Below are 13,746 nucleotides of genomic sequence, written 5' to 3'. Positions count from 1 at the left end.
GGCATAGAAAGCAAGATTCAGTGACTCGCAGTGACTCCTTGTGATGATGTCTCCCCTACAAGTTAGTCCAGCAGCACCGTGCCTGTCATGCCTGTAGATACAACCTTCTCTGCTTCTTCTTGTTCGTTGGATGGGATAAGCATGAGAATACAGTCCTGCATGGGATGGGACAAAACACAAGGTGTGATTAGAGCACCCTTAAATCACTGGAATTTCCAAATTTATGAATGAAATGAAAAATATAGGGTGGGGGGAGAAATTACGTGAATTGTAACTTCTAGCATTTTAGCTTTTCATCACTTGTCAGTTTTTGATTAAGATCCAGAAAAGACATTTGACTAAAATATGCCAAATGAACCAACTGAAAAAAAATTGTGGCTTATATTTCTATTTTCACACGAGCATAACTATTACCCAAGGTGTTAAATTATGAAGATGTAGCATTTAGGGAAAACACATTATTTCATAATTTCATGCTTTAATATATCATTGATGAAAATATTAGATATTAATTTGAAGAAAACATCACAATGTTGGTCTGAATATCTTGGACAAAATTATTAAGGCCAACATATTCATATTAGTATGAGGTCATAATCATATCAGTATGACGTTAAATGTGTTATGACACCCTACAGCACTATACCATGAACAATATACCACCTGTTATAAACAATCCAAGTTGGGAATAAATGTAGCAAAATAATCATATTGTTATCAACAATTGATGCAAAATAGTTTCTCTATTGTCACCATGTTTTTAATGTTATTTTTCCACACAGATTCTGTTGTTTGTGGTTAAATCCTTTTGGTGAATTAGTAGGACACATGCATTTTCTGTTCTGTTTGATCTCTTTCATTTCTCAGTATTTGAATGACATATATAATCCTGAGGATGTCATGTATTAAACATAGCAGTACCTGTCTAGATAACATTTGCCTCTGCCAGTAGTTTCTGCAGTATAAAAGCAAGCAAAGTTTGCTCTAAAGTAAACATTATTATTTCTCAATCTTGCACTTCGTTCTATTTCTGATTCACTTGGTTTCACCCAAATTCTGGATGTATGTTTGAAATGGCAACATTTTGAATGACCTTTTTTCTTTTTCTTTTCAGGCACATTTTCCTCTTTGACAAGGTGATGCTTATGTGCAAGGCTCGGGTAAGTTGGTAGGCGAGTGACCACCCGTGTCAGCAGATAGAGAGGAAACACATTATGCTTTATAGCTTTGGGTATAGGTACTTCCTTTCCAATAATGGCGTTATTTATGACCTTTCCAATTAATGGCAAGAGGTGTACGCTTTCTCTGATATCATTCTAATCTATGACCATTGCTACGAGATATGTTTACTTGTCAACACAACCCAAGTCATATGTATATTTGTGTAAGGACAAAAGCTGTGTGTGTTGAATATATGTGCTTATAGGGTATCTATCAGAATGATTTTTTTCCTCCTTTGTGTAAGATACAAACAGTTTGGAGGGTTTTGATCGTACGTCTGTGAGGTTTTATTCTCTTTGAACTACTGTTCTAACATTTCTTTTATCTAGCGAGAAAGTAAGACTTCAGATCAATCTGTATATGTACTCCCCAATCTATTTGGATGACCTGTAGCTTTGTCAATGTGTTGATAATCTTTGTAGCTTTGAGTAATTATGTTGACTATAGGTGAGGTATGGTCTAATGATTTTTTACCTCAATGATTTTTTACCACAAAAGTAGAAATCCCATCCTCCATGAAGATGAGGGTTTGCTCCCTTTAAGTTATCACCTGTCATAAGAAATGGCAATTTTGAATTCCTTTAAGCATTGTTTACAATTAATGTCAAATAAGCATTCATGTCTGCAGGATGCCTTTTATTTGATAACTTTGCAAGCAAATTAAAAGATTTTTGTATATATTGTATGTTTAAGGCAAATAATTTTTGTATGATCAGCATTGTGGCTATAATTTCAATTAGCATGGTGAATGTTTTATTGTCCAAAACGGTGTATGACAATTACGAATAGCTGACAGTAAGTTAGAAATGGTCTTGACTGTTACGCTGTGATGCACCGAGGTTTCGCTTTAATGTTCGCGGAGAAATATCATTGAAACTGAGAAACAAAAAAACTTTAGTCCTTTCTGAATATTTCAGTATCTGCTTTTGGTGAATTTTTGGCTTCAGGTATTCTTTATATGAAATGGAAGACATACTCTATGTTCTTTAAATCTTATCCATAAAAACATGTGAAGGATTGTTGAATTTCTTTACTGTAAGCTTGTAACTAAATGAATCCAAGAAGGTGGGATTAATTATCAAACTTGTCAATTGTCAGTGGCACAATTGTCCAAATATGTACAAAATGAGTCAGACCCATGAAGATCCGGGGTAGAATAGGTCTTCAGCACCCCATGCTTGCCGTGAAAGGCGACTATGCTTGTCGTAAGAGGCGACTAATGGGATCGGGTGGTCAGGCTCGCTGACTTGGTTGATGCATGGCATTGTATCCCAATTGCGTGGATTGATGTTCATGATGTCAATCACTTGATGGTCTGGCCCTGACTCGATTATTTACAGACTGCTGTCATATAGCTGGAATATTGCTGAGTGCGGTGTTAAACAAACAAACAAACAAAAGTGTGAAGCCCCTTCTTGGTGTCCCGTGACTATGTATGGCTGAAGAACACTAAAATGGCTGAAATCCTCATTGAATCATCAGTGGGAAATGATGGAAGCTCACTTATCTCTAAGTTATGCTAGACTCACCTCCGTGCATCACAGTCCAAGTACCTAGGGCACAAAGTCAGTATGACGTGGCGTTTTCTAGATTAATCCTTTGGCTGCAGAAGAGTTTATAATGAAATCAGCGAATCATTCCAATTCTGTAAGATCGGCACATAAGTAGACCTTTTTAAAGATAATTATACTTTGTCTTCAATGAGCTTTGCTGCTTTTCTGCTGTTTAGACACATACAATAGAATACAATGCAATAGAAGGCACTGCACCAGAGGATTCATAGTGTGTTGTATCAAGCATTCAGAACTTAACACTTGTAGACTTTATACGACCTGGTCGATTAGCTAGGCAGTAGGTATAGGCAAATATTGTCATGCATTAGTCATGTTAGTATAAAGTGTTAATATTCATTATTTTGCTAGAATAAAGTAAATATTTTCTTTTTGCATTGCATCTATTTATTGTCTGTATATTTTTACCAAAATTTATTTGGTTCACTTTGTCACAGTTGACATGATCATCTCATTGCAGTCGAATCATGCACAAATACCCCGACACGTTTTTCACACATTTATAGCCAGACCTTCTGTCAGATTCATCACTTTGTCCAATTTGTTATTTTGGAAAGAATGATTTGTTTTTGTCTTGGGCACATTTATCACTAAAGAAATGAATTTTAAGCTCAGCTTTGTATTCTCTGTCTTAACTTTACAAAATGATTGGACATCACAGAAGTTATAATTAGATTAGTATTGGCTTGTTGTTTAACGCCACACTCAGCAATAATCCAGCTATATGACGGTGGAGATTAGTATTATGAAAAATGCCACAATCTGGCATGGTAATTAAGCTAAGATTTTTGTGTTTTTGTTTGGTTGGCTGGGATTGTTTTATGGGGATGGAGTGTTAAAGATTTACAATAAACATTAGCACATACTGATCAAAAGTATCAATTTTCAATGTTCAATGCTTTCAAGGGAATTATTGGGGTTTCGGGGAAAGGGTGTAAAAAATACACAATAAATTCTTTAAGCTGCCCAGAAGCAATAATTCTAATATTCAATGCATTTTATGTTTCTGTTCATGTAAGCACACCCTGTTTCTTCATGTTCAGCCTTCTCTGATACCCGTGTCTTAAGCTGGCTGTAAGAGTGGAGTCACTGGTAGCCTTTAGTCACATGTTAGCTGACACCACATTAGATATCACCTGTGTTTTGTTGAATGGATCACATTGTCACCCTTGTATCTTTGTGCCTCTACTAGATGGTGGAGAAATTCCTATGGGTAAGCTCTTGTCACTTTTGTCCTACATGGTGTCCAAACTCTCCCAGATATACAGCCACCAGGGGTCTCTGCTGTCCCAGCCTCACTCTCATGTTTACAGCCTCTTTCTCATATATGTAGCCTCTTTTTGACTAGAGCTTGGTATTGAAGAAGCTCTTTACACTGGAACACAAAAAGTTTGAGTTAAAAGTTTGAAAATGAATTTGAAGAAAGGAAATATGTTTCCAGGAATAAAACCTGTTTAGGATACATAAATAAATTCTGTAATGTGTCTTCATCCTTAGGGGTGTATCTATAGATCACTTACCTGTTGATGATATCTCCGGTAGTGTTCGTTTTCCTTTTGTAAAGGATCAACCTGAGAGTCTGGCTGGCTGGACAGTCGGTCGTTGCCTGTTTCATGACCTCCTGTCTGGCTTCCATGTCATCCATACACACTATCATCTTCAGTTTCTCAATGGCATGCCCAGTCAAACATATATTGTGAAATGTTGTCAGTCTCCGAATTTTCAATCTTGCATGTGAAACACATGAGCATGTTGTATTGCCATTGATGTTATGTTGTAACCATGACAACTGTGAACTACCCACATGTATGGCATGGTGCAGATATCATCTTAAAACCTGCATGTTTGGTTCTTCCTGGTATATGCAGGAAAAGGAATCAACATTATATGATATGTGTCTGCTGTTGCATATTACATCAACTAAGACTAAATACTGGTTATATTTATGATATATTTGATACATACTCAAACACTGACAACGCAGCTGTGCAAAGTTATCTGATTTATGTTGTCTTAACATTTTCAACATTTCGATATAAGTCTGTATATTGCCACACTGTAGCTTACAGCTTCCTTTTGTTTTATTCAACATTTTGAAATTTTGAAATCTGTGTAATCATGGTGATGTGTTTTAAAATAAATGGCGATTTACCACTGATTCCAAACTGCTTGTCCTTAGCTGACTCAATTTCTGAGGTATTTATCTGTAATTTAACATTGTTTTCGATAATGTAATACTTATCATTAAAGTATCTACCTTTTGTTGGTCCTAACCTCGACCAAGTCATCACACTATTCATAAGTATGTCAATATTAATGGCAAACTGTCCATTCCCATGTGTAAATTGTTTCTGACGTTTCTGACATTTGAATCAGACTTTGCCAAATATCATCCCCTGAGGAGGTCAAGATAAATCCATACATGTACTAAAATAGGCCAAAATTGAGTATGTTCTATCAGTCCTTTAATCACTGATATAGTTGTATTAATCAGTTTCAGTATCCCTGATCTTATTCTTGAAGAGATGAATGGAAAACAATTTTTCATCTTCCTAAAACTGTAAATGTATTCAATGAACTAAACATGTCTCCTTAGGCCTGGGGCGGTCAGGTGGCCTAGTGGTTAAAGCGTTCGCTCGTCACGCCAAAGACCCGGGTTCAATTCCCGACATGGGTACAATGTGTGAAGCCCATTTCTGGTGTCCCTCGCTGTGATATTGCTGGAATATTGCTAAAAGCGGCGTAAAACCATACTCACTCACTCCTTAGGCCTGGCGTGGCTTGAGTCTCAGACACATGTTCAGTCAGATATGAAATTGCAGAATATTGCTAAGTACCTCGATATTTCTGCAAATGTGACATTGTTCCCAAAGTACATCTAGGAGAGTTTGACCCTTAACCTTTGTCACGGCACTGCGTCTCGACACTGCACATGCTTTTGGCTCTGCTCTCAAACCTAGGCAATATGGATGGAGATAGTGGAAGAATTTAACATGTGTAGTTATGCCCTATTGCTTATAGTTTTGTTTTTTTAAATAGGAAGAGAAACACATGGAAAATATACAATTAATTTGCACATGAAATTCATGTTTATAATTGTTGTTTTTCTAACGAGTCAGGAATCTGAAACAAATAATATAAGAAAGCAACCCTTTCAAAGTGATATTGGCTGCTGTTAAAATAACTTACCAGTATTGCATGAAAATGATGTGAATGCATTTGTGCTCTCATCCATCTTTGTCGTGGAATGTCCCTGCATATTTGAAGTGGTGTTTTAGCCGACCATTGTTTTTATTTCGCAAGTGCATACTTTAGCCATTTTTGTTGATTCTATGCTTACATTAGCTACTGCTTATAGTGATATTTCAGGAGGTTACAATTTCTAATACAAATATTATTTTGGAGAGTGATGGCTGTGTTATTATTTGAAATGGAGGATGGGTGAGAATTAGTCACACTCGGTTACAGCAAGATGTCCTGTTTATAAATCTTGCCACTTGTGTTGCATGTGTTCTGTACATATTCTTTCGGGAGGGCAATAACAGACAGACAGACAGACAGTCAGACAGTCAGACAGACATCTGTACCAACAAGACAGATCAGTGGAATTTCTTGTCTTGCAGACTTTTTTGGCCACTATATATGAATGGGCTGGTGGCAAAATGAAAAAAGACCAGAATTCAATTTCAACATCACTGATTAGAACAAATAGCATGCCTAAGAAAATGAATTATTTCTGACTACAGGACATGTTGCCAAGTACATGTATTGAACTGCAGAAAATACTTATAGTTGTTCATGTACTGATTAAAGAAATCTGTAGAATTGGGCATGCTGAAAATGACACAAATACTCACATGGCAATATTTACAGATTGAATACACTTTTCTTGTTCATTCTGGTACAAAAATGAAATAATGACAATTATTAATGATACCTGCAATTAAAGTAGGAAGATGTCATTTTCATAGCCAGGTGACAATTTTCAACCCGCAAAGCTGTTTGTATCTACTTGCTGGGCTATGTCTGTGCAAGACATGCAACACGAGTGTTTTGTGACATAAATCATGGCATTTTGCTCCATTATAAAAGATGACAGTCCTGACCAACTGTTTGACCAGCCAGCCTGCAGACCCTAACCTATGTATTTAGACTAATGCGCACGTGTAGAGTTGTCTTCCCTAACCACTTCTCCTATGGAATGACCAAAGATTGCTGATGCCCTTAATGAAGCATCAACTGATTCAAATAGTTTTAGCAATATGTACTTGATACTAATGTGTATACCTTTAATCTTGTGTAATATTTACTGATATTTTAAAACTTCAGTGGGATCTGTGTAAACTGGGCTAATTTTTGGACCAAATTTTAATCCTGTTCAGACCTCAGTCAAGATAAGACAGAAATCAAATTCTAGCGAGAATTAAGTCTCAAGCAGAATCAAGATCAACTACATTTGTACAACTGTTTATGTCATGGAATTTATTGGATTCTTAAAAATTGACAATCTATACTTCTGAAATATAAATAAGCTCTCTTTCCCTCCCATAACGTGAATGAAAAGGGTTTGAATTATCAGAAGCAGTCAATAGGCCTACCTATAGTTTATTTTGTAACCCTGAAGTTATTATTCTTCTTTTTCTTCTTCTTTATTTGGTGAGAGCCCTGAGTCTAGACAGACTAGAATGTGAGCTGGAAGATTATATTTTTAAGGAATATTTTTCATGGTTTTGTTTGAGACCATCCTTTAATATGAGAAAAGAAATTGTGGATTATTTTTAGAAGATGAATTTATTCATGAACTTATGTGTTATTGTTTTTTTCTATGCCAAAGACCCAATGATTGTTATGTGAAATAAGACCAAGTATGTTGGAGAAAGCATGTCCTATGGTGTACATGGCTGACATCTTGGACAGATCCTCAGATGGGCAAGGTACCCCTGGCCGTGTATCTCTCAAGAAACAAATTTGTCCATACTATTTTCAGTGTTTGAAATGCCATTTTGTGTCAAACAACCCAATAATAATTCCTGAAAACCCAAGTTGAATTTCAGTTGCCATTTTATGCAAAAGTATCAATGTTACAATAATCAATTATCTAAGTAGAATCTCCAATTGAAAAATGGAGCTGGAATTGTGATTTCCATTTGAGAAGGTTCCATATATTATCATGTCCCTGTGGTGGTCCAAAGAAAGAATAGGTCTTGAGTACCTGGTGTTGGTGTCACCATACCATGGGGATTCCAGGGAAGAATGGCTGCTCAGTACCTTCTGCTGGTATCAGTATCCCAATGGAAAATCCAGGGAAGACAAATTCCTCAGTACCTTGTTCTGGTATCAGAATCCCCATGGGGATTCCGGGGAAGAATGACTGCTCAGTACCTTCTGCTGGTATCAGGATCCCAATGGAAAATCCAGCAAAGACAAATTCCTCAGTACCTTGTTCTGGTATCAGAACCCCCATTGGGGTTTCAGGGAAGAAAAGCTCCACAGTATCCAATGCTGATATAGGCAACCCTGTGAGGATTTCTGGGAAGAAAAGGTCCTTGGTACCTTTTGCTGGCATCAGCAACCCCATGGGGATTCCAGCGAAAAAAAGGCTCCTCGTTATCTGCATGGGAATGTCAGGGAAGAAAAGATCCTTGGTACCTTATTGTATTAGCGATACTGAAGAGAATTGCCCAATGTGTAGGATGCTCTCATGGATTGGGAGGCAGAGAAAGGGACTATGAAAGTGTTGTGATAAACTACATCTCTCTATTGTCTCGTGGGTATAATTGCCATAGAGGGAGAACTCTTTCAAGGGTGCCTTGTTCCTTGCAGTAGAGGGTTGGGTAAGGGGGGATCAACCAGCCCCAGTACTTTTGATATGGAGACACTGAGAAATTGATGCGCTCTGATTAAGTAACCCTGTTCACTGAATATGCTTTTTGATGTTGTGATAACAAAGGTACAATACTGAAATTAAACACAAAATTTGACTAAATTTGTCACTGTAATTTTGTTTCAAAATTACAATTATTTTTGGTCAAAGCAAATAACCTTAAATTGAATGCTAACTTAATGTTCTGCTTATAATTTAGAACAAGACTACCTATTCATGCGTATTAATATGTTGTTGGAATAACCAGCTTGTAGTAACTGAGAATGATTCTTTTTATCAATGCAATGATCTTATTGTGATTGTAATTTGTGTGTAATTTGAATCATCTATGCATACTGGTGCCCACTGGTCGTACATAGTGGGCATGTTAGCATCTCATTATTGGCCAGAAGAAATGTTGTAGGATGATTCTTGGTGGCCAAGACGGCCAAGATCCAAGCCAAGACAGAGGATGTGTTTGTCTGGGCTACGTGGTGACCATATCGATGTTGATGTTGCAGGGCGAGACCTACAGCTTCAAGGATGCCATCGTCTTGGGCGAGTACAAAGTAGACGACAGCAGTGTGCCAAATGACAAGAGAACTGACAAGGTATGGGACTGGTAATTTGTATGTTCTGAAATTTCTGATAAATATGACTTTGCTCACTTTGGGATTAAATGGATTGACAGATGTTCACAAAGATCGTAATGTCTGATGGATCTGTGGCACTGATTCCTTGTTCTGTAGAACCTTCTTGTTGATTGATATGCTGTTGACCATTGTCTGCATCTGGACTGACATGATTTTGAACATTATTCTGCAGACTAATTACCACATTGTTGTATCTGTTCTGCAGACTGATTACCGAAATGTTGAACATTGTTGTATCTGTTCTGCAGACTGATTACCGTAATGTTGAACATTGTTGTGTCTGTTCTGCAGACTGATTACCGTATTGTTGAACATTGTTGTGTCTGTTCTGCAGACTGATTACAGTATTGTTGTATCTGTTCTGCAGACTGATTATTGTATTGTTGAACATTGTTGTATCTGTTCTGGAGACTAATTACCGTATTGTTGAACATTGTTGTATCTGTTCTGGAGACTGATTATTGTATTGTTGAACATTGTTGTATCTGTTCTGGAGACTGATTACCGTATTGTTGAACATTGTTGTATCTGTTCTGGAGATCGATTACCGTATTGTTGAACATTCTTGTATTTCTTCTGCAGTGGAACTGCCCCTTCATCATGGTGCAGAAGAGTCAGAAGATGGCCTTCACTTTCTTCGCTAAGACAGAAGACGCACGGCAGAAATGGATCGAGGCTATACAGATGGCACTGTGAGTGATCAATTAAAAAACTCTCTCAAGTTATTAGCAAACAATTACTGATAGAAACTAGGCTTTGATATAGGCTAGTGGACACGCTTGCCTCGGGAAGATGGACGAGGTCATGGAGTGCATGTATATTGTTTCAGAGAGAACACTCAGCCGTCAGCGGGCCCCAACTATGTGATGCAGACGTTTGAGAAACCCCGTGAATGTGATGTGTGTGGCAAGCTCCTCAGGTATGTTGACAGCAGAATTTGGCTTCTTTGTGTGTCAGGTACAGAGAATTTAAGGGTGTCATTGATTTAAATGTTTAATTTTGATATATATTGACTCAAAAGTATCACCATACATCCATCTATCGATTAATAATAAAATAGTTATTATTATAGTTATTATGTATGTCTCTAGATAAAGAAATTCCTATGTAGATCTGCAATTTATCAACAGAGTTGATAATAGTTTAAAACTCTAAAGACTTGCCGAGGAGTTTGAAACTTTTATCAACAAGTGTTGATGTATTTGATATCAAAAGACACAAGGGTGAGATTCTATTTATCATTCTTCCAAATGTTTGAGTTTGTAGACAGTAATAAGCAGTGTCTTCAGCGTAAAAAGTATTGCGAGCAGTTTCAGTAGCAGAGCCATTAGTAATGTCATGTAATTGTGACATCATGGTAACTAATGGTCTGCAAAGCATGGTGATGCAATTTCCAATTTTGGCTTTTGGAAGCCAGTTTTGGATGATAAAACAGGAATATCGCTGATTGAAGCATTAAAAGTAATTCACTTAGTCATGCATTTCTCTTTTTTTCACAGGGGAGTCTTCTTCCAAGGCTACATTTGTCAAGGTGAAATTATAAGTCAACCATCTACCATTTAAAACATAACAGAAAGGGTATATCAAAATGCAAGTTTTGAAAATATAGCACGGAAAGACAATGTTTAATCATCTAATTACATGAGCTCATTCAGACTATATCCTGGCTGAATGTGTACCCTGATTTTCAGCCTTCATTATGTACAGGGTGGATGGGTTGCTAGTGTTAAAGCGTTCACTCGTCACACTGAAGGCCCAGGTTCAATTCCCCACTAAGGTACAATGTGTGAAGCCACTTTTTGGTGCTCTGCCGTGTTATTGCTGGAATATTGCTAAAAACACAACAAAATACATACCCACTTGCTGTTGTGTATAATATCTGCAATAAGTGAGACGTAAAACAACATCCCCTCACATATTTTTTGCCAAGCTACTTCCATGGAGTTGTACAGTTACCCATGCTTCTTGTATTCCAGACACAAAGAAAGCTGTGCATAAAGAATGCATAGGCAAGAAACCTGATATTAAACGTAAGTCTTATTCTCATTTGACAATATCTATAGTTCAATATTTCACATGAGAATTTTCACATAATTCAAGGGTGGGGCCTTGTGCTTTTAGCTCCTAAATTTGAAAAAAAAGGCCCACATTTTCAAATACAATGGGGCATTTTAACATTGTGCTGTATAGGCATACCTCTGGAATATTTGAATATTTCACATAAAAGGTCCATGTCCGAAAATTCCTAGAGTGATCCCTGCTAGTGCAAACCTTTGCATCATTTCCAGTAGATTGTCGTGTTTCTATATGAACTACTGTTAGCCTTTTTCCTGAACCAAAAGAATTTTGGCTCACCTCAGGCTTTGGAATAATGGCGTAAGTTGAAGACTGAATTAGTGTAATAAAAGTATTACTAATAGAAAATATAAACAATAATAGTGTTTATTGTGTCTGTGTTTCAGCTTTGTCACCGAGACCGCCCAGGCCATCACCGCAAGGTAATCCATGATCAGTTGTTCTCTGTGGATTATTGTAGTGTTGGATTTGGAGGCATGAGTGGGAGAAACAAGTACATTTCTGTTAGGGCTGGGACGGGTAACTCGGGCACTCGGGTCGGTACTGAGTAGTCATGTGATTATATTGTTAAATGGCAAAAATTATCTAGAACTTTATGGTTACACTATAAGTGACAAATGTTCCCATTTCTTTCCGACTATGCACACATTCCTTCTGACCTTATATGTTTGCATAAAGATAAATTTCAGTCAACTTCAGTGTATGCATGACTAGATCATTTTATAATATAAATTTTGACAGGAGTACGGTCAAAACTATTCCCACATGTTTTACCTATCTCTTGAGACCTACAGCAGGTACCCGGGTAGGGTCGGTGATAGGGGGGTGGGTACCCGGGTAGTAAATTTGTACTCGTCCCACCCCTAATTCCTGTCCCTATTCTCACAGGAGTCACCAAAGCTCGAACCACCACTGCCTACACGGGAACGCCGCCTCCTAATGGGCACCGAGCACTCACCTTCAAGACGGGAGAGACAATCGATGTTGTCGACCAATCAGATAAAACATGGTGGAAGGTTCGTACTCACTCCTTTGAGATAGAAGAAAATCTTATGATTACCTTCTTTGAGAAATGGATACCATATAGATTATTTTTCACTCAATCTTATTCTGGAGATGGGTTGCTGTGCATCATAAGTCCTATGTACCCCATGTATGTAAGAGCTGACATGTCAGGGGTCTAATGTTCAGGGGTCACTGATTCTATTTCTGAAATCAACAGATTTGAGTGATTTTTCCAAATTAAACCATGTTTTAGTTTTAGTTTTATGTAATTTCTCTCTAATTTTGCATAATGACCTACAGCTGTGTCAGTTTTGCTTACACAAAAAGCATGTTCAGAATGGCCAGTGAATTCCTGGCATAATGGTTGGAGTATAGTGATTTCATCATAATGGTTTAAATATAGTGATGTCATCATAATGGATTAAATACAGCGATGTTATCATAATGGTTTAAGTACAGTGATATCATAATGGTTTAAGTACAGTGATGTTATAATGGTTTAAGTAAAGTGATGTTATCATAATGGTTTAAGTACAGTGATGTCATCGTAATGGTTTAAATACAGTGATGTCATCTTAATGGTTTAAGTACAATGATGTCATCATAATGGATTAAATACAGCGATGTTATAATGGTTTAAGTACAGTGATGTCATCTTAATGGTTTAAGTACAGTGATGTCATCTTAATGGTTTAAGTACAGTGATGTCATCTTAATGGTTTAAGTATAGTGATGTCATCATAATGGTTAAGGTATAGTTACAATGTGTAAACTTTCTGATTGAGTTCATGCACTGAATTCGTGGGTTGGACATTTTTACAAGTGTCTGTGATATAACTTAAGTTTGGTGACGGAACTATGTCACAACATTCACTGACTCTCACACTTGTCCCTTCAGGGTCGTCATCAGGGCCAGGAGGGCTTCTTCCCTGCAAGCTATGTACAAGTATCTCGGATCGCAGTAAGTGGGCGTAGTGTCTGCACTTTCAACAAGAGGTCTGAAGCCCCTAATTATAGGGGACACTTGTTGTGGCTGGGTGCTTGGGTGGTTTATGGGGAGAGTCATTGTGTCAGAGGGTACGGATGGTATAACGATGGTGCATTCGTGTTGGGGGGAGGGGGTTTGGGTGGTGAAAAGGGGGACTCTCCTTGTGGGAGGGGGCTTGGGTGGTGAAAGGGGACGCTCATTGCGTGCTGATCAGCTGGTTTTGGATTGGCTCCTCGATTCAGCCTCGCCCTTGTTCTATCAACATTAGCAGGGACTATGAATGGCATTTTTACTATTGCGGTTGTAAACTGTCATGTTTTTCAGTGACCTTCCTTGATTAGCATTTCCATACATTCAGGTTTAATCTTT

At 37.6% G+C, this 13,746-nt stretch overlaps 1 protein-coding gene across 9 annotated transcripts in view; it reads left to right on the top strand.

Moving 5' to 3' along the window:
• The window catches only part of LOC124141805 (guanine nucleotide exchange factor VAV2-like), a 103,817-nt gene that overhangs the window by 66,692 nt on the left and 23,379 nt on the right, over window positions 1–13,746 (top strand). For 6 of the 9 annotated variants that reach the window (XM_046509936.2, XM_046509934.2, XM_046509930.2 and 3 more), the window contains 10 exons: window positions 1,115–1,160; window positions 3,985–4,005; window positions 9,177–9,266; window positions 9,891–10,000; window positions 10,138–10,227; window positions 10,808–10,839; window positions 11,285–11,338; window positions 11,771–11,806; window positions 12,273–12,400; window positions 13,288–13,350. In XM_046509936.2, coding sequence (XP_046365892.1) covers window positions 1,115–1,160; window positions 3,985–4,005; window positions 9,177–9,266; window positions 9,891–10,000; window positions 10,138–10,227; window positions 10,808–10,839; window positions 11,285–11,338; window positions 11,771–11,806; window positions 12,273–12,400; window positions 13,288–13,350 — 670 coding nt within the window. The remainder of the gene's footprint in view (window positions 1–1,114; window positions 1,161–3,984; window positions 4,006–9,176; window positions 9,267–9,890; window positions 10,001–10,137; window positions 10,228–10,807; window positions 10,840–11,284; window positions 11,339–11,770; window positions 11,807–12,272; window positions 12,401–13,287; window positions 13,351–13,746) is intronic. The other 3 variants (XM_046509937.2, XM_046509935.2, XM_046509932.2) reach the window with 1 other exon arrangement.

The sequence above is a fragment of the Haliotis rufescens genome, unplaced genomic scaffold (genome assembly GCF_023055435.1).
Source record: "Haliotis rufescens isolate VD_foot unplaced genomic scaffold, xgHalRufe1.0.p SCAF_8, whole genome shotgun sequence".
Taxonomy (NCBI): domain Eukaryota; kingdom Metazoa; phylum Mollusca; class Gastropoda; order Lepetellida; family Haliotidae; genus Haliotis; species Haliotis rufescens.
This window is presented reverse-complemented; position numbering and strand designations above follow the sequence as displayed.